At 38.9% G+C, this 22,254-nt stretch overlaps 1 protein-coding gene across 4 annotated transcripts in view; it reads right to left on the bottom strand.

Moving 5' to 3' along the window:
• Nucleotides 1-22,254, bottom strand: part of macf1a (microtubule actin crosslinking factor 1a) — a 319,162-nt gene that overhangs the window by 278,358 nt on the left and 18,550 nt on the right. The window contains exon 1 of one of the 4 annotated variants that reach the window (XM_057828757.1): nt 17,657-21,768. The exons of 2 other annotated variants lie outside the window; for them this stretch is intronic. In XM_057828757.1, the coding sequence (XP_057684740.1) occupies nt 17,657-17,750 (94 nt within the window). In that variant the 5' untranslated portion in view covers nt 17,751-21,768. Of the gene's footprint in view, nt 1-1,357; nt 10,166-17,656; nt 21,769-22,254 lie in introns of those variants that run through there. One more of the 4 variants, XM_057828755.1, reaches the window with a different exon arrangement.

Below are 22,254 nucleotides of genomic sequence, written 5' to 3'. Positions count from 1 at the left end.
AGACGAAAACTGGCATTCGTCTCGTTATGTTTTAGTTTCCCAAGAAACTTTTCGTTGTGGACGAAAACAGCACTGGTAGACAGTGGCAGGAATTAGAACACATCGAAAAACACAAAACATGCACTTTAAAAAATAAATAACCATACACAAGCATAGTGACAAAAACACACAGCCAGTCAGACAGCCATCATGAATGCAGGCCCTGTGCACTGCACAGTAACTCTCACGCAACCAATGATGGGCCAACACACACGTTTACACACAGTGGCAAATATTTGTGACTGGCAGGCTTCAGCCCTCGCCACCAATCCACGGCGTGACACGCACAATGAGCCTCGTTGATCATATTGCACCCGCATGAAAAATCAGCTGGCTGCTGGTTATGTAAAAAAGGCCGAACAGGCCAAACAGTCTTCAAGTCTCTTTGACTTCCACTTGGACTCTCTTTGATGGCAGAGTGGAAAGTAGGGCTGCAGCTATCGATTATTTTAGTAGTCGATTAATCGATGAACTAGTAAGTTTGAATAATAGAGTAATCGGATAAAGAACATGAAAAATTAAAATACTTGAGCTGCGCTTCAAACAGTATTTAAAAAATAAATAAATGGGGATCTATGCACAACAAAAGAAGAGCTGGATAACTTACAAAGCAAAAAATCCTCTAGCTTAAATGCTATAAAATGCTAACTTTTTTTTTGTACAATGCTCTTAATGTTTCAGACACATATTCCCACAAAAAAACAGCTAAATATACCAATAAACTAAATTACGAATGAATTCAAAAGAAAAAAAATACATCAAACAAAAACGTAGCTGTCCGTTGGGCTTAACAGGGAGCACCTGAATTCAGCCATGTGAAATAAGGCATACTAGAGGGCAGTGTATCCACCCAAATTAATAAAACTAAATGCAAACACTTTCATAATTGACCATTACAGTACAACGCCACTTTAAATAAACGAATACTCGAAACGACAACATTTAATTCGAATCTTTTTTTCCAATCGAATACTCGAGTTATTCGATTAATCGTTGCAGCACTAGTGGAAAGCCCCCTTCACCTCTGGCCTGCCTCCAAGGAAATAAATTCAATCATCGGAAATTGACACTTAAGAGCTATATAAAATAAAAAATAGAATGGGGGGGAAAAAAAGTCAAACTACTTATAAAAAATGATACTAATAAGCATCCCATTGTCAGTCTTCATTGATGCATATCTATAGTTGACTCAAATCATGTATTATTCACCAAGAAGGCAAATGCTAGAATCATGTACAACCGTTTTCTTCATCACGCAACAACAACAAATTCCCCTCAGTTTTATCGTAATCCTTCTATAAAACAACGACGAACAAACCTCGTCGCGGAGGTGGGAGATCACGGGGGAGTCTCAAACATGGCGTCGGACGGTGAAGACGTGTTGGAGGAGGGGAGCTGGCGAGACGAGGAGAAAGAAATAGGCCACGTGGAAAAATATGAACACTCCCGCATCTCCTCTGACACCATCTTTCATAAGCGCTCATCCAGGAAGTCCTCTCACTCGCTCTCTCTACTCCACAACCAAAACGTCAACACTAGAAACGACTTGGCCTTGCATTCCTTTTTTTATCAATCTGTGTTAGCCTGCTTCAGAAACGTTAACAACAGTTTGTTGAAAACAGAACGCCTGTGTTTATGACTTCTCATTCGGCCCAAAAAGTGTGAAAATTCCTGGTGTACAGCATCAAAAACTTTGTGAATGTTGTAAACGCATGAGCCAAATTTTGCATCAAAGGTCTTTACTTTCGCTTCCAGCAGCACATATGGTCAAAAAAAATAGCCCAGAAAGGATGCTTTGGTTTGCCACTTTCATTTTAGAGTGGGTCAGCACGTGCGCACACATATACGCACATAGACTGGCAAACGCTGGCCATGCGAGAGGAAGGACTGATGAGTCAGAGCTGTTAAATATACAGTGAGCCCAACACTGTAATGCCATCCTTGGGCATGGATTGTCAAGCCGAAAACGCACAGACATGCAAACACAAAGTAGTTATCCCACGTAAAAAGAATACAGTCAGACAAACCTAACAAACCCAACAAAAAAATGACACGTCAGTTTTCCTGCATTAAAAAGTATATCCAGACGTGGGTAGAGTAGCCAAAAATCTGAGTCAAGTAAGATTAGCGTTACTTCAAAAAATTACTACTCAAGTAAAGTTAATCATCCAAAAAATGTACTGAGTAGCGCTTCTTCACAAATCTACTCAACTAAAAAGTATGGCTTAGTAACACTACTCTAAGAAGTACATTTGTCTCAAGTAGTTACCATACCTGTCAAGTTGTACGGTTTCGGCGTAATTTGTACAAGTGAGCATTGATTTTTAAATGTGTACGCCGTACGTTCAAAATCTGTATTTTTCGTGCATTACGTTTTTTTTTTCCTCCGTTCGGATTTTGCCACCGCAACGAGACAATGTGCGTTACTATTCGTTACTACGTTAGTTGAATGGCGCGAGAAAAGTCAGAGACATGGAGAAAGAAGAGCGGGAGTGGGAAAAGGGGAGTTGTGACGCCGTTGCAAACGCGATGCTAGGCTAGGTGGCTCCAATAATACCTGACTGTAGCCGACAGCCTACAAACTACGCCCACGTGATGCTGCGGTTGATATCACAAGTAGAGCTAGGAATCTTTGGGCACCTAACGATTCGATTACGATTATGATTCAGAGGCTCCAATTCAATTATAAAATGATTATTGATGCACCCCCCTCCTTTTTTTTTTCTTTTTTTTTTTTTTATGTTTTGTACATTAGTCCCAAAATTGTTCAAAAATCCTCTCAGGCTAAACCAAACTACTATTTCAGTATCAAGTTAACATATAACAGTAAACAAATATACAAAAATAACAGTAAATAAAAAAACTCCGGTCCCCATTCTGTATCAGCAGCTTTAAACTACATTCAATTAATTTAATGTTGTGAATCAACTGTTACAGTTTTTAAAATTGCTCCCGTTATTCCATAATTTCCCTTCTGTTTACTTTTGTCAAAGTTTTAAAACTATTTCATCATTTAAAGATAGATTCAAGACAAGATTCTGCCGATTTAGGAGTGCTTTAGATAAAAAGTTAATAAAGTTAGCTACAACAGAGCCTTCTAGGGAGGTCAACTGCTTTAAGATGGCGGCTGTTTACTTACGCCGGAAAGTCTGTCATTTCGCATCTCTGTTCAATAATACATGTTCTAACACTGACGTCGTTGGTCGTTTTGCATCTAATTCTACATATATGTGATATCTACTGTAGCCGTATGTTTGTAGCAACTAGCAACTGGGCGTTGTTTATAGCGGCTGTCGGCCGCATTCAGGTATGATTGTTTTTTTTTTTTATCTAGCGGCATGAGTTGAACATAATGTTTACTCTCGGTCCGTTCATCATTGCGTCCCAAAGACCGCACTAACTGTGTTTTACTTCCGCTTTACCTGGTATAATTCAATAATCGGAATTTGGATATTTGTGAATCGTTCTCGAATCTTTCACGGCCAAATCGCTAATAATCTAAGAATCGGAAATTTCGCACGCCTCTAATCACAAGTATATGAAGTAGATGCGAAATGATACACTTGACGGCGTTGGTAAACAGCCGCCATCTTAAAGCAGTAGACTTCTCGGAAAGGCTCTGTTGTAGTGAACCTCCCTAGCGAACCCAAGTAACCTTTTATCTAAAATACTCCTAAATCAGCAAAATCTTGACTTGAATCCATCTTTAAATGATGAAACCGTTTTAAAACTTTCACATGTCGAAAGCAGACAGAAGGGAACTATTGCAAAAACGGGAGCAATTATAACAACTTTAACGCTTGATTCGCAACATTAAATGACTTCCAAACATAGCAAAGGTTACTATGGTGTTTTTTTATTTTTACTTTTTAAATGAAAAAAAAAACATGAAAGGTAACACCAGCTCCTTTGCCAAGTAACTAATTACTCTTACATTCAGGTAACTGAGTTACTAACTCAATTACTTTTTGGGAGATAATTTGTAACTGTAATTAATTACTTTTTTAAAGTAAGATTAACAACACTTGTCATTAAGATGGAGTCTGCAGAATTAAAAGTGACGAAAGCGGAGATTTTATTCTGCCAATTTGTTGCCGAACACAATTTGACCGCAACTATTGCTGATCACTTCTCAGAATCAGCAAAAGAAAAGTTCCCTGACTCAAAGATTGCATCGGTAAATTAATTTTATCAATTGACCTTTTTAATTTATAATTGGACACACTAACAAACTACCTTCAAGTCAAACTGAATTGCGAGCTGAAGTGCAGCCATCAAAAGACATGATAGAAATTGCCAAAAGTGCTACTTACAATTATAACAAAAGTCACAGTTAAATTTTAGTAATCATGATGTAGCTGAAGATATTGTTCTTTGATTGCACCAGGCTATATGTGACAATATTACCAATAAATTCATATTATTTTAAAAATTTAGTTTTATTTTGGTTTCATATTGCACGCTATATAAGACGCTGTAAGATTAGTCACCAATTTGTAAGGGCATACGCCACTATTTGTAAGATTGCCAACGGCCTCGGATTGACAGGTATGAGTTACTCAATTAAATGTAACAGGTTACTACCCATCTCTTGATTTAAGCATGTAAGCCACAACAATTTTAGTGCATTAAATGCTGACAATGTTGAACAAAACCATCTAATGCAACACAACAACACATATTGAAATCACAGATACACACATTCTATATTTATAAAAAGGCATCAGCAGTACTGCAGTGGAATTTTTTCATATTAGCCTCCAATTGTTGGCTTTCCTGTCAAACTTCCGCCGTTTCTCCGCAAGGATTTCAGTTAGCTGACTCTGCAACTTCCGTACGCGGACTTACTTCATCTTCAAGTAAAAATGCAATTTATAAGGGAGAATTTCTTTATTTCTAAGAAGGTGAATCGAGGTAAAATATCACATGATGGTTTGCTTTTCCACTGACTCAGTTGCATATTTGACTCTCATCCCACCCGGTGTTTTTCCACCAGTGACCCTGACGCTATGACTGTAGACATCCTGGCATTGTTGTGAGTCGGCAGCACACGTCAACACAAATACACGCAGACACACACACACTGCTGTGAATGATTTAACACATATCCCATGTCCCTCCTCCGGTTTCGCTCGAGCTACTCCGCATGCCCGACGAGCCAAGTTCACATTTGTCTCGACACACAAACAGCTGGCACACGCATACGGTTAGGATAAGGGTATATGCACACGTTCGAGACCAAAGCAGGAAGAGAAACGGCAAGTGGTTTTAAGACTGATCAGAATTTTGATACAAAAAGTCATGCAAACTAGCAGCATACTACGCCAAATACCGCTTTAGGATCAAAATGTAGCCATCTTGCGGAGCATACGCACACATAGCACAAAAATACAAGAGAGATCAGATAAGATCATAATTACAGGCCATTTTTGTGGTAATTGTACTAAAAATTCCTGTTAGCACCAACAATGGTCCAGTTTCTTCACTAGCAATTCAGCAGATTTAATGTGAGTTACAAATTGCTCTGCTCTACTCTCTTGAATTTCAATGACAAGACAGACATCTTGCTTATTTGCATCACAGCAGTAAGAATCTCATTTAATAAAATAAATTTGATAATTAATGTGTAATACTCGAGAAAATGTGAATAAAAGCCAGTATTTCCAAGAAGTGACCGCTTGTTCTGGGGACAGACATTTTATCAATTGTTCTTGGGAGACTAAAACATCACGAGACGAATGCTAGTTTTCATCTGACGAGATGAAAATGCGCCATAGTTTCCGTCATAAGTTCACAATGTGTGACATTTTCTTATCGTGTGTGCAGTTAGCATGCATCGTAGCAGTGTTTGGTTGTGTCACTCATTTGACGTGCTACGTACCACGGCCCGCACCGCCCTACACCCACACTTACTCACCGGTGTCCTCTCCAGGCTCCAGACTTGCTTGTTTTGAAAACACATGGTATAAATTGTTTTCTTATCTTGACCGTGTTGCTTTAGCCTTTAACTCATTTGCTCCCAAAAACGTATAAATACGTTCTATTTTTAATTGTTTCAGTGTCACAAAGATGTATTTATACGTCATTTACGTTTTTTTTTTTTTTTTTTTTTTTTTTAGGGCTGTCAAAATTAACGCGTTAACGCGCAGTAATTAATTTTTTAAATTAATCACGTTAAAATATTTGACGCAATTAACGCACATGTCCCGCTCAGACAGTATTCTGCCTTTTGGTAAGTTTTACAGCAAGGCTTTTTCTGCTGTCTAACAGCGAACTCTTGTGGTCGCTTTGCGACATGGTTTATTCTTTTCTTGCCTGTTCAATATGGCTGCACAACGTCTCTGTTGTGCTTATATGATCCTTGGACAAGATTTGTCCGTAAGTATGGTTGTTGTAAAGAATGTACATATTATGTTAATTAGCGAAATGTTAATATTTTTTGTATGAGACGCTTTTTGTTTATGTTTACCTGTATAGCGTGCTAAGCTAACGTTGTTGCTAATGCAATGCTTGTGTACTTTTTTTTTACGGTCTAAAGAGGACAATAGTTTGAGGCCATTTTATTAATAAATCAGATGAAAAAGAAAGAAGTCTGATTATTAAGGCGTCGTTCACTAGCTGTCAAGCTTTGGAAAAAGTAGACGCTTCGGAGTGAGGACAGCATAGACAGATTTAAATGACAGTAGAGTGAAATGCCCACTACAGTCCTTATGTACCGTATGGTGAATGTATATATCCATCTTGTGTCTTATCTTTCCATTCCAACAATTTATTTTACAGAATATATATATAATTCACAGAAAAATATGGCATATTTTATAGATGGTTTGAATTGCGATTAATTACGATTAATTAATTTTTAAGCTGTAATTAACTCGATTAAAAATTTTAATCGTTTGACAGCCCTAGTTTTTTCACAAGAGACATCTCTGAGTTCTGATTCAATTTAGCTCCAAAGCACAAAGATGAAAATCCATTTTAAAGCAATAAAACTGGCCACTGGATGGCAGTAGCGCATTTGGTAAGACCCGCAACCCGATTCAAAGGCAACGAACGGCCGGGCCGCACAGCCGGGTGCCGGCGGAAGACGACTGAATGGAGAACAACCTAGAGGACGCCCGGGATGCCAGGCGCTGGACGACCGAGCAGAATGACCGGGACCACCAGTGCAGCGGACGATGCCGTTGAGTCCGTGCTGCTCGCCGAGCAGACCGCGCAGGGACTCAAAAAATCCATTTTTATTAGATAGGCGGCGATGAGGGAAAAGTTTGTCGCGGCGACAACAGCGTCATCTCTCAGTTAGTTATGTGTAAATAAATTGTTACTTTGCGATCAAAAGCTCTATTTGTCTTGTTGTTTATGTTGATTTGTAAAATGAAAACATTCAGATGTTTGGGATGTAACTAAAGCAAAAAATAAAAATCAAAGTTATGTTTGAAATGTATGCTTTCACAAAAAGCTCAATTTCTGTTTTTTCACCAGAAATTGGAAAACTGCTCAAACTAAGCTATTTTCTAATGCTGATTTCTAAAGAATGGAAAAAGATATGAACTTACTTTTTCTTCCTGCTGAAAGAAGAGAGTAATATTTCTTTTGGTGGGTTCTGTGTTTATATAGCAATAGAACAGAATTTTCTGTAGGCCTTGCAAAATAAGTCAAAATCCAGTAAAACGGCCGGGGGTTGCACCGGTTAAAATGGCTGGGAGTGAATGAGTTAAAGGTTTTTGCTGAGTGATAATCAAGCATTGAATATAACTTGAAGCATTAGCCTTAGTATTAGCATTTGGCGTGGCGCGCATCGTCTTAAACTCGTGGGCAACTTTTTTTTTTTCATGGCAGCCAGGTGAGTTTAATTAACTGAAAACAATATCGTTCTCCTGCTGAGTGTGTATTTTCATCACGAAGATGGAGATTTCCTTGAAGACTAGCTGTTTAATTATGTGCTCGTCTGTCATTCCAAATTGCTGGAAACCTTTATTTGTTTATTTTTGGACTAAACGTTTTGAATTTTATAAACGAATACATTTTGACTTACTGTCAACAAAAGCTAGAAGAAATTTGTATGAGATTTCGTTGACTAAAACTATCCAACACATTTTGAAATGACTAAAACAAGACCAAGTATTATTGTCCAAAAGACGAAAATTAAATTTAAAATTAAAAGGCCAAAAACAACACTGATAACCCATCCCAGATGCCTGTGCTCGAAGTTATCAGTGTGTATGTGCGTGAACATTAAAGACGTCACAAAATGGCAAGCGGGGACATTTTTTGTGTTGTTATTTTCACTCTTATCAGAGGTTATTTGCAATTTGCATATTTCAACTTTGAGCAACCACCTTTCAAACGAAATTCATTTATATAAAAGGTCAGTAGTCACCAACCTTTTTTGCACCACAGACCGGTGTGGTGTGGGCCTTTTTTGAGAGAAAGCAAGAACCAAATGTGGTATTTGACACACAGCAAAATGTCTTTTGACATATGGCAGTTTTTTTGGCGTATGGCAAAATGGCTTTTGGCATATGGCAGTTTTTTTTGTATATGGCAAATTGTCTTTTGGCATGTGTTTGGCATATAGCAGTTTTTGTCGCATATGATGGGAAATGGCTTTTAGCATATGGCAGTTTTATTTATTTATTTTTTTTTTTTTAAACATATTGCATTTTTTAACATGTTGCATTTTTTGCATGCCATGCACGTCCATGCCACTGACTGCCATGCGCGTCCAAATTTCCCATTTATGGTCAATGGCAGGAAAAATGTTTGACTATAACACTTACCATTACAGCGCACTAACATACAACTGGCACCGTTAACTGGCAACACGTTTTTCTGCCATTGAAAATGATTGGGAAATTTGGATGTGCATGGCCTGAAAAAAGAAGGCTATATGCCAAAAGCCATTTTGCCAATGACAAAAAATTGCCATTTGCCAAAAGCAATTTTGCCATATGCCAAAAAAACCTGTACACAGCCAACAGCAGCAAACATCAATGTTTACATCGAATGACGCTGGGCTGCTATAGGTGTGCCAACACACCAGTAATGGTGGCCAACCACCAGAGGGCGACGTACACAAATCTCTACTTGGATTAGTCAATACAGTTGACAGGCATATTGATGTGTCAAGAGGCACAAGCCAGATTGCTGTCATTATCAATAAATAATTTATTTATTTCTCTGCGGCCTGGTAGCAAATGTGCCACGAACCCGTGGTTAGGGATCAGTCTGTCCTCTTAAATCAATTGAGGCCATTCAACCAACTGGCCACTGCATTAGTTTTCAAAATCAACATTATTAAAATCAACAATATTAAATGTAGAGCTGAAACGAGTACTCGAGCAACTCGAGTAACTCGAGTTTAAAAACTGATCCGAGTAATTTTTTTCACCTCGAGTAATCGTTTATTTTGACAGCTCTAAGCATCACGTTTTGCTCGGACTACTTTTAATGCGGTACAACGCGCTGTCACGTGCGGAGAGGAAGAAGGAAAAAAAAAAAAACTTACTGCAGCCGACGTTGCTAAATACTAGCCCGCACGATGCTACGTTGGTACAGGTAGCGTCTGTTAAGTCTCATAGAGATCACATGTATGTTAAACTAGATGCGCAATGACAGACTCGGCCGCGTCTGGGCAGTGTTAGTAAACAGCCGCCATCTTAAAGCAGTAGAGCGCTAAGCGCTAATAAAGAGCGCTAAGCGCTAATAAATAAGATTAACGTCACTGTCGCTACTAGCTCACGTAACGTTAGCCCTGCGGAGGGCTAGGTTTCATTTAATTATGACCACTGTCGATGCGTGGCTAACGTGTCTTACATACAGGCTTTAACATAACATAGCATTGTGGAGTGATGAGGGTGTAAAATAAAAACTTAATCATGCTAACTATCAATTTTAGCTCAGTAGTCATTGCTGGATAAAACACCAAGTAGCACTGCTCCCTAATTTGCTCCAATACAGCCTGTATCATACATTTATTTTGAACACTGCAAAAACTCAAAATCCTATCAGGACTTACAGTTTAGACTAACTTAAAACTTAACTAGAACTTAAAAATGGCTTGACACAAAGAGAAATTCAATTGAAACACGTGGGGAAAAATCCTACCTTTTAAGTGATGTGTGTTATCAAGCGTAACGGCATTTTTAGGTAAGATATATATATATATATATATATATATATATATATATATATATATATATATTTTTTTTTTTTTTTTTTTTTAATAAGATCTAAAAGTTTTTTGAGTGAAAGCAGTGAATTAGTCTTTTTTTTAAATTCTAGTTACATCTGAGATGCAATTGTTGGCTGTTTTCAACAATATACATCGAAAATGAAGACATTGATTGACTGAAAATGGTTCAAGATTAGATGAAATGTCTTGTTTTCTCATGTATATTTATAATTGCTCTTCACCTAAAAATATATTTGTTTTATCCGATTACTCGATTAATCGATAGAATTTTCAGTCGATTACTCGATTACTAAAATATTCGATAGCTGCAGCCCTAATTAAATGTCTTGTCGTTTTGAATTGAATAAAACTTAAAAATTTCTTCACAACTGTCCTATACAGGATATTTAAAACTATATAAGCTTTAGACATTTAATTCAGCGATCACTTTATGTGTTACCAGATGTAGCCTTAGCCTATCATTGCTTCACAATATTTAACAAGAGGCGCAAACATCCTGCAGCATAAAAAAAGATTTTCTTTAACAGAAACCTTAACGGAAGGATGAGCAAAGTGTTGCCTGGGTGCTGAAAAAGCAATCTAAATGTCAGAAGAGCACACACACACACACACACACACACACATGCGCTCTTAAACCCGGTGGAGTTCTATTTCATTAGCATAATCAATAATTAAACTGCCCAGCTCAGTTTCATCACACATGTGACCCAAGCCTACCGGCTGTCAATTTGAACAGAGGCATTCATTTTTTTTTAAGTGTGATGGGGGTGTTATGAAACAGGGTGCACTGCAGCAGAAAGCGGAGGGGTTGGGTGGTCCCGACACGGGATTCTCAGCAATGCCGAACTGGACATTTACCCTGGCCTGCACAGCAGCGGGGTTGATATTTACAGCACAAACACAAGGTGACGGATGTCGGGCAGGGCGGGGGTGACTCCGTAAAAGTGCTTCCTCCAGTGTATCCAAAAGTACACAAGTCATTAGAATAGGGAGAAAGGGCAGCCAAAGCGGAGCAGACGGAACTGAAGGTTATTATTCCAAAAACATGTGAGAAGAAGAAATCCCGTGTGCGCTGGAATGAGCACAAACATGTGACTTACATGCATTGTTTTAACAAATCCTGACCAGAGTATAAAATGTCACATTATTAACTGCCCTTACAAGTACATCATCTTAATGGTAGTACATGTACTGACAGCGGTTTCATTTTTTTAAACTAAAACTGATGGTGTGAAATATCAACTACTGTAAATATTGGCACAAGCACTCAATAATAATGATCATATTAAGTTAATACTCCACTGACACTGTAAAAGAGATTGTTGTATTGGAGCTGTTGAGATATGGGTAATTCAATTTATATGATTGTAAAGTGCAGAGACGAATATATCTTTCAAAAGAATACTACTCAAAATCAAGGATTAGCTCCAATTTGGAGATTTCAGAAGTACTGAGTACAGATTCTTTGGCACAACAATGTGACAACTCCCATTTTCAAAATTATCACAGAAAATCATGTGGTTCAAGAGAAGGCACATAAAAGTAAGTAGCTAGTGCTTCATTTGGAGTATCAGTGCATTAGGTTAATAATTAATGTAGGTCATCTTTTGTGAAAAAAGATCTATACCTTCTCAGATATTTAGACTATTGCCTGAAAGGTTTCTTTTTAAATTTTAGGTTTTATTCTAGTTTTGAGGATAATGACTGGAGTCCAATTTATGAGAATTTAACATGACATTAGTTTATTAGTGTCTCAATGCTAACTCGATAAATTTTCAGTTTTGGCCAAATTTAGCGCCGGTGGACAGAAGCGGTAATGTTTAGCTATAAGGAAGATTGCGTTTCCCATGAGGACAGCGCACACCCGCACAGTGTCATAAAATCATGATGCCGCCTGCAGATGGATTAACCCTAACCCTTTCCAGCGGCTGTGTAAAGGAGTGTTGTTTTTGGCAGCCACTTTAATTTTCATCTTAGTCTTTTGAACGAAAATTAGGGGCGCACGATATCCATTTTTTGAAACCGATACCGATATTGATAACTTCCTGCTCCTCAAGGCCGATACCAATACGATAACCGATAATATATAAATAATTTTTCAATGTATATTCACCTGAGTTTTTGAACACCTGTAGGTCAAAAATACTGGTGGTTGATTCAGCTTAGATTTGCCTTTGAACGAACCAGAATTTTCATGATGAAATGAACATTATTATAATGAAAAAAACAAAGACTGTAACAAAACTTTGCATACTGGAAAAACTGGAGTGGAAACAAACGCACAAATCCCAATCCGACCCCGTGCAAAAAATAAAATTAATAGGGCCGATAATATATTATGTTATCAGATTTATTGGGATGACGTCATTATTCCTATTATCGGACCGATAATTATCGTGCACCTCTAACGAAAATACTTAATTAGTCTTAGTCATATTTTAGTCAACGAAAACTAGACAAATTTCGTCTAGTTTTAGTCGACAATTCTCAAAATGTTTCGTCTATAAACTTCAAAAGCGTTAGTCCATGAATAAAGGTTTCCAACAATTTCACGAGCATGACAGACAAACACATAACTGTATTTCGAATGAGCATGACAGACGAACACATAACTGTAGAGTCTACAAGGATATCACCATTTTCATGATGACACTCAGCTGGAAAACAGCACATTATTTGCAATTAATTGAACTCACCAGGACGGCACGAACTTAGTTTTCCAAGAGTTTAGTAACACACCGCGCTAAATGCTAATGCTAACGCGAACGCTTTGCATTATGCTAACGCTACAAGTTAGTTTAGTGTTTGATGATCACTCAGAACAGATCTTTAACGGCTAAAGCAACATGGCATAGCCAAGATAAGAAAACATAACTTATCAAGCAGCACCTGACACATGCATTTCACAAAAGGAGCCTAGAATGGGCACACGGTTAAGCCTGTGTGTGGGGCAGGGAGGTCCAGGGGAGGCGCAGCGCGTCACATGAGTGACACGAACAAACATTGCTAAATGCGTTTTAACTCCACATACGATAAGAAAATACCACACATTGTAAATTTATGACAAAGTATAGTGAATTTTCATCTCGTTCTCATGTCGTCAGATGACAACGGGCATCCATCTCGTTATGTTTTAGTTTCCCAAGACACGTTTTCAATGCGTTGGGGGGGGGCACGTCAGCGAGTGAAAGTCAGGCCAATGTTTATTCTGTATATCCTGGTAGCCTCCGTTTTTGTTTTTTGTCCTCAGACAAAACTTTTTGTCTCTGTTGTTGCTCTCCTATAATTGCATAATTCAAACGAAAGCGTCAGCATCGACATCAGTCTTTATAATGAATGGGAAAAGGGGGAAGTGACATATGCCGTAAAGCATTTTTTTGTGTAGCAGGGTTCCTACCACCCTCCTCAAAGTTAATTAGTGCCGGTGTTCTGCCAAAATGTCCTACATCGGCGAAATGTCTAACATGAGGTGAATTTGACACCCAAAGTACTACCCTGCGCTCTCAACCTGTTTTGTTTAGATGCATACAGGCAGAACGTACAAAAAAATGCCTTCAGAAAAACTTAAATGTAGTTATATCAAATAAGGACAGTACGCCACGTGACTAATGTGTTCAGCTGCTTTAAAGCTACCACAAAAAAAACACAAAGGTTAAAAGTATGACAGGGTAATACACAAAGGCTTGCAAAATTTCAGATTCTTAGATTATTCGCGATTCACCCGTGGAAGATTCAAGAACGATTCACAAACATCCAAATTCCGATTATTGAATTATACCAGGTAAAGCGGAATTAAAACACAGTCAGCGCGGTCTTCAGGACGCAATGAGGAACGGACAGAGAGTAAATATCATGTTCAACTCATGCCGTTAAATAAATAAAAACAATAATACCTGACTGCGGCCGACAGCCGCTACAGACACCGCACAGTTGCTAGTTGCTACAAACATACGGCCACGGTAGATATTACATATATGCAGAACAAGATGCGAAATGACAGGCAACGGCAGCGTTAGAACATGTATTGTGAACTAGATGCGAAATGAAAGACTTGCTAGCGTTAGTGAACAGCCGCCATGTTTAAGCGGTAGACTTCTCTAAAGGGCTCTGTTGTAGCAAACCTATTTAACTTTTTATCTAATATACTACTAAATCGGCAAAATCTTGACTTGAATTTTTCTTTAAATGATGAAACAGTTTTAAAACTTTGAAATGTCGAAAGGAGAGAAGAGATATTATGGAATAACGGGAGCAATGTTAACAACTTTAACGGTTGATTCACAACACTAAAATAACTGAATGTAGTTTAAAGCTGCTGATACAGAATGGGGACTAGAATATTTTATTTACCGTTTTTAACTGTTATTTTGATACTGAAATAGTAGTTTGGTTTAGCCTGAGAGGATTTTTGAACAATTCTGGAACTAATCTACAAAACATTAAAAGGGGGGTGAGGTGCACAACAATAATCGATTTATAGTCGAAACGGAGCCTCTGAATCGTAATCGAATCGCTAGGTGCCCCAAGATTCCCACCTCTAATAATACATGCAAAAAGTATTTTTGAGTCAGTAAAAAGGTGATTAGAAAACACTCAATAAAAACAAAAATAGTGAATACTCGCCGCTTTTAACCGATGTGCGCATGTGTGCAGATGCTTGCGCAAGTGAGATGTTGTTTTAAAAAGGTGTCAATGTTTTAAAAAAAAAAAAAAAAAAAAAGGTCGTATGAACGATCGTTCATTCGAAACCAGAGCATTCACAGTCACTCTTTCCGATTTTCGGGGCATTCACTGGTCACTTTCTGTTAATTTTAGGGCATTTACAGGTAACTTCTGTTGAGGGTGACTCATTAGCCACGTTTACATGCTGACTTTTATTCATACCGATTCAAATCATTCAATGGAAATTTCACATCAGCTGTTTACATGTCACTTCATCTATTCCGATCCAGCGTTTACATGTGTCTGCCTTTATTCCGAAAGGACGTTTGACAACTGCCGTCTGACATGCGCAGATTAATCAAAACGTCCTGTTGCAAAACATGGAGATCGATCTAGGGCTGCAGCTATCGAATATTTTAGTAATCGAGTAATCGACTGAAAATTCTATCGATTAATCGAGTAATCGGATAAAACAAATATATTTTTAGGTGAAGAGCAATTATACATATACATGAGAAAACAAGACATTTCATCTAATCTTGAACCATTTTCAGTCAATCAATGTCTTTATTTTCGTTGTATATTGTTGAAAACAGCCAACAATTGCATCTCAGGTGTAACTAGAATTAAAAAAAAAAGACTAACTCACTGCTTTCACTCAAAAAACTTTTAGATCTTATTAATATATATATATATCTTACCTAAAAATGTCGTTACGCTTGATAACACACATCACTTAAAAGTTAGGATTTTTTTCCCACGTGTTTCAATTGAATTTCTCTTTGTGTCAAGCCATTTTTAAGTTCTAGTTAAGTTTTAAGTTAGTCTAAACTGTAAGTCCTGATAGGATTTTGAGTTTTTGCAGTGTTCAAAATAAATGTATGATACAGGCTGTATTGGAGCACATTAGGGACCAGTGCTACTCGGTGTTTTATCCAGCAATGACTACTGAGCTAAAATTGATAGTTAGCATGATTAAGTTTTTATTTTACACCCTCATCACTCCACAATGCTATGTTATGTTAAAGCCTGTATGTAAGACACGTTAGCCACGCATCGACAGTGGTCATAATTAATTGAAACCTAGCCCTCCGCAGGGCTAACGTTCCGTGAGCTAGTAGCGACAGTAACGTTTATCTTATTTATTAGCGCTTAGCGCTCTTTATTAGCGCTCTTTATTAGCGCTTAGCGCTGTACTGCTTTAAGATGGCGGCTGTTTACAAACGCTGCCCAGACGCGGCCGAGTCTGTCATTTCGCATCTAGTTCAACATACATGTGATCTCTATGAGACGCGCCAGACGCTGCCTGTTACCAATGTAGCATTGTGCGGGCTAGTATTTAGCAACGTCGGCGTCGTTTGTGGCGGCTGTCGGCTGCGGTAAGTTTTTTTTTTTTTCCCTTCTTCCTCTCCGCACGTGACAGCGCGTTGTCCCGCATTAAAAGTAGTCCTAGCAAAACGTGATGCTTAGAGCTGTCAAAATAAACGATTACTCGAGGTGAATAAAATTACTCGGATCAGTTTTTAAACTCGAGTTACTCGAGTTGCTCGAGTACTCGTTTCAGCTCTAGATCGATCGTCAGATCAGCTGCTGTTTTAACTTTTCGAGTGGAAACAAAACTTCAGAATGATACGCCGTTCTTTTAAAAAGTTGTGTGGGTGCGCTGTGCGTGTGCTTGGAAGCCATGTTCCAAGTGACGTTACTTACGTCACCAAGTGACGTCACCACGTCAGTACGGAGCATGTGCAGAAAGAACGCAACCAGACACCATTCCGCTTCCCTGTTTACATGATATAATTTTACTTCTAATCGGTTTGGGAAAAGGAATATTCCACCCCTGTCAATCGGAATGAAATTCCATTCGGTTTGGGCCTGTTCATTCCGAATGAGGTGTTTATATGGAACACATTTATTCGGTTTGAACAAATATTCCGATTGTAATTGGAATATTTGGCTCCATGTAAACGTGGCAACTGTCTACTCATTCCCTGGTCACATCCTGTTCTGTAACCCAAAATCAACAGGAAGTGAGCAGTAAAATGCCCCAAAATCAACAGGAATTGACTGAAAATCAGCAAGTAATTGACCTGAAATGTCCCAAAATTACCTCGTTGCCTGGCATTGGCTTCCACTGACGGGAGGGGTTAATTCGCTGCCACCCTCCCAGTTCAAATGGATTGGACGTCTACTAGTGAAAATCTTACAGCACGAGGATGAAGATAGCTTGTTTTTCTGTTTATTAGTTGTTTTGTAGAATATCATAGAATGATTTTCTGACCTTGTATCGATAATTTTTGTATCGCTATATCTTGAGATCATCGTTATCGTGAGTTTTGCATCGCAAATCAAATCGTATCGTGAGGTACCAAACCTCCCCTATTGCCGAACACCGGCGAAAGCAATACAGACCCCCTCAAAATATAATAAAGCTGTCATTCAACTAGTTGTCAGTCACAAATGTTATGAAAATATTTTATAAAGGTTGAAAAGTTACCTAGTGTTGCTTTAAGCAAAAATGACAATATGAACACCCAAAGAAAATGAATAAATTTACCAAAAAAGAAAACAATAGAACTAAATATGTTCGGAATAACTCATCATTAACATGAAAACACCCAAACAAATATAATATCCTGTAAAAATAACTAAACAAGAAGTTAGACCTTTAATGTTTTTAGTGGACTGATAGTAAAGCTAGAATTTGACTTGTGCAGGTGTACCTAATGACGTTTCCCACGCCTTCTCTTACTATAACGTTACCTTTATATCGTTCCAAAACATCCTCATAAGCCTGGGTGAATTGCTTTTCCTGGGAGTGGTTGGACGGCAGCAGGCCGGGTATGAATCCGGCCATAGTGCTTTAAGGGTCGGAATACCGCAGTGGCCCCGCTCCGCCGGCTGGCTGGATATCTCCCCCTTTCCCGGCGTCCTATTCACGGCCGGGCTCGCCGCATTTGGCCCAATAAATCCCGCAAATAGTCGATAAAAGCACCAAAAAAGTCTTCAGTGGTGAAAAACGTCCGTTGGAGGTTATATAAATGTTATCTATCCATTATGAGCGTGCTGTTTGGTGCGCACGGTCACACAGCTCGGCGTCTCCCTCCAAGGAGTCCCTCCTTATATCATCAACTACCGGCGACAGCTGTTCATATGCTAGGGGGACGGAGCTTCAGCCCACATGCACCAGATGAGAAACCCCGAATTGGAGGGGACCGATAGTGTCGGTTTCCAACCCGATGAGATCGTGGGGGTAGGAGGGGAGGGGGGGTCTATCAGGCCGATACGTATCCGGACCCGCGCTTCCTCTCCCCGGCTGTATACGTCAGCGAGCCGCCCCAATGCTTCCAGGAGCTTCTTCCCAGCCGTAAATGGCCGCTCCTAACGCCGATCTCCTCCTTAGTAGGTGTCGCTATCTTCGGCTGTGTGCTGGGACTGGGTTCGGCATGCCGTGGCTGTCTTCCATCCCTCTCTGCCGGCCACGTCAGGAAGCGCCGACGCCGCCGCAGGAATCTCAAAGCCCGGCGGCCAAACGTGGCTACTAGCGTGCCAAGCTAACCGGCTGGCAAAGAAGGATTCGAGGAAAGCTGGAGCGTTAGCGTCCTCTACATGGCTATTGCTGATATTACATCATCATGAAAGACTCCCTTATGGAAACACAAAGCTGTCATTTCAGACTGTCTGTAAAGGCAACACCAGCTCAAACCTGAATTGAGGGTACATATCGCCACCTAAAGGCAAAATGGAGGAACTGACTACTCTAAATCTACATGAAAGTTGCTATCTTTGACTTGCTGACCTATTTGCTATATTGTAGCCTTCAATGCTGTATGGCATTTTGTCCTCTCCTTTAAACCATCAACGGATAATCTCCATAAAGCAGCTTCGACGGTGGGCGACGCACAGATTATATTATTAATCCAATAGGGATTAACGTAAAGATTCATACGTAATGGGCATTCTTGCTGCAGGACATTGAGAAATGTCATTGCTGTGTGTATCCTATACTATGCAAAACACATGAAGGAAGAACATAAGTACATATAAAGATGAATATTATTTTTAATGCAATGCTAAAATTCTTTGGGTCATGACACCTGGTCAGTAGATGGTAGTAGTGTGTTTACTCGCCACTCAAAACTTTATAGTGTGTAATTGTATATTTGTGTTCAAGGTAATGCAAGAAAGAATAAAGAGATTTTGGTCAAATTTGCAGGATATGTTTGTAATATGAAACAGAACAGCGGATTAAAGTTTGAGGTGATGAGGTCAAAGGTCAGACAAGGAATTTCTCGATAACAGATTAACCCATTTAACTCAAATTATGGTAGGCGATATGATAAGTGAAAGAGATGAGATTTTGTGGCATGAGGGCAAAGGTAAAAGATATCATAAATGTACACGACAGTTGGGCGAAACAAGATCAAACTTGACATTACAATGCTTTGAATTGGGATGCTTATGTGGAAGTCTGATTTCAAAGGGAACCTCAGACTTAGATACTTGTAGGCTCTAATAAGCCACAATTGTTGTCTTTTCCAAAAATATGTTATTAGAAACACAAATTTTATTGCCATTGATTTAAAAATCTATTATATTTAGTACATGTTTTGACCTACGGAGGGCGCCATGTTTTACGCTGGGGGTGATGATGCAATTGGACTAGAACGGGAGAATAGCTGTGCTAGCTAGCAAGTGAAGCTAGTGTGACGACTGGCCTGATTTTGTCACATTCTGCTGCTGGTCAGATTGTTTTATTTCAGAGCTGTGGGATGAGTTCCTAATGTCGTACCTGCATCCATTTCCAGCTCATCAGCAGTGTTTTTAAACCGATCCTAGGCGGCTTGCCGAGATATTGACTTGGTGGTATTTGACAGTTTGTATATCCCTTCGTTGCTAGTTGAATCATTGCCTTGTTTTTTTCGATTGCTTCTCACCACGGTTTTCCCTTGGGTTTTGTTTTGTTTATATTTATCCCTACTGTCACGATCCCTTTTTGCGATCGCGTATTTTTTTGTGTGTTCAATAAACCCTTTTACACAATCCCTATGTTATGGTTGTCTGCTTGCTGTCCGAAGTGAGCCGCGTTTTCTAATTCCGTGGTCAAGCCAGCCGCACTTTCTTTTCAGTTGCATTTCCCTTTCAGGTTTTACTGCAAAGACAGACTACGCATGTTGGTTTCAATTGCTATATAAGGAAAACCATGACTCTAACATCACGTGGAAGTATAGTTCTGTGGTCAACGCGCTCATCTGCCACACGGGAAACGTGGGTTCTTTCCTGCTGGAGACTTTTATTCATTTGCTTTTGATGCTCGTTTTGTAAATTTTCGACAGTTCTGTCCTGCTCATCACTTTTCCGCTCTGGTTCAAACTGGAAAGGCAGAACTGATGACATGTGTAGAGCCGTGCAGTATACCGAAAATTTACCGTTACTGAAATTCTTCACAATGATCAACGTAATTTTGACCATGTCGGTAAATTCGGTAATTTAATAAAACAAGAAAATATAGTCTTTTCATCCCGCTTTGACTCTGTGTTGTTCAGCTATGTTCATTCCCCTTTAAGAAAGCAGTCAGTATGCTTACGTATGAAGTCACGTGGTTATCAGGAACAAACAGAAGGCTGTTAGGCTAACGCTAGCTGCTAACGCTAGCGGCCAGCGCTACAAGCAAACGGTATGGAGTCGGGCTTATGGGAGCTTCGCCAAACTTTCACCCAACATTAAGTAGACTCTTGGCGGCCTCGAGACGGTCTTTCACCCGCTTTCCTCCCTGATTCTCACGATTTCAGGAGAGGGTGCGTTCAGTGCTTTCTACTGGAAGCCAGCCTACAGGCTAATGCTAGCGGCTAACGCCACAAATGAACGTGATGGAGTCGGATAACGGCTCTAACCTTGTCAAAACGGCTGAATTTAATGAGTGGATTGGGCACGGACTGCATCTAGCAATTAATAAGTTGCGTTATTTTGTATCTGTGTGTGTATTTTCTTCTATATCATTTATGAGGGTAAAGCATTCAGCATAAATTATAATCCAACAGCGAAGCCTATAATATGACCGTTTAATGGCCACAGCTATTTTTCTGTATGTGCTTGCTTTATTGTGTGTCATTCTTGCCATCATAAAATTTTAAATGTTTCATTGGCAAAAGAGCAATATAGCTTTAATGTGTGTGTGTGTGTGTGTGTGTGTGTGTGTGTGTGTGTGTGTCTGTGTGGGGGGTGCATGTATTAAAAAATGATCTGGGAAAAAAAAAAACTTGAAACCTTGAAGTAAACACTTGTGTTGAGTAATTATGTCACATCAGTCGAATCAATAATTTGTCTGTTTGAAGTGTACTGTTCAAGCTGTAAGTCATTTGTGTTACAATGACATGTTTGCACAGTCGTCGTATTGATTTTTAATAACGTTGTGCATTGTCTAAGTCCTACAAGCTGTTATAAATGTTCATACTTGAATTCATATTGTTTACAAAAAAAAATTATACACTCGATGATTAGACCGCATTAACATTTGTTAAATATGTTAAATTGAAAGCTGGCAAATAAATCAACGTGAAACAGTTAATTTGTATTTTATGCATTGATTCAGATTTTCAAATTATACAACAGTCCGCTTGGGCGAATTTATCGTCATTTATCGTTATCGAGGTAAATCTGCTCAAGTTACCGTGATAAGTACTTAAGGCCATATCGTGCAGCCCTAATGTATATGTAGCTAAAGAGTGACACTGGAAGTACGGCAGCTTTGCATTGCATCGTCAAGAACAATGGCCGACCTACTAGTTAAACAACTTCATCAAATTTTATAAAAACGAAAACATTACAAAGGGTTTGAATATCAAATTATTAGAGATGTCCTGATCGATCGGGATGCCGATCGATCGGGTCCGATCACATCATTTTCAAAGTATCGGAATCGGCAAAAAAATATCGGCCATGCCTTTTTTTAATATATACAGTATATATATATTTTTTTATTAAATCGTTTTCTAATTGTATTTAACGTTACAGACATAATATGTTACACTTATCCAGAGTCTTTAGTTTAGGCTTAAGGTAGGGTTATCAAATTTATCCCAATAACGGCGGTAATTAATTTTTTTAAAAATGTATCACATTAAAATATTTAACACAATTAATGCATGGGCTGCACGACCCACACACGCATTGTCGCGCTCCATCTGTAATGGCGCCGTTTTGCCTATATAGAGAGCTAAAAGGCAGCGTAAAATGAGTAGAGTGAATTTTGGCAGCCTTTGAAGCCTTATTTTAATTGGCTAAAGCCTTACAAACCCTCTCCCTTCGATTAGAAATATCATGGGAAGCAATGTGGGGAAGCAAGGTAGCAATTGATCTTT

The sequence above is a fragment of the Corythoichthys intestinalis genome, chromosome 22 (genome assembly GCF_030265065.1).
Source record: "Corythoichthys intestinalis isolate RoL2023-P3 chromosome 22, ASM3026506v1, whole genome shotgun sequence".
NCBI lineage: Eukaryota > Metazoa > Chordata > Actinopteri > Syngnathiformes > Syngnathidae > Corythoichthys > Corythoichthys intestinalis.
This window is presented reverse-complemented; position numbering and strand designations above follow the sequence as displayed.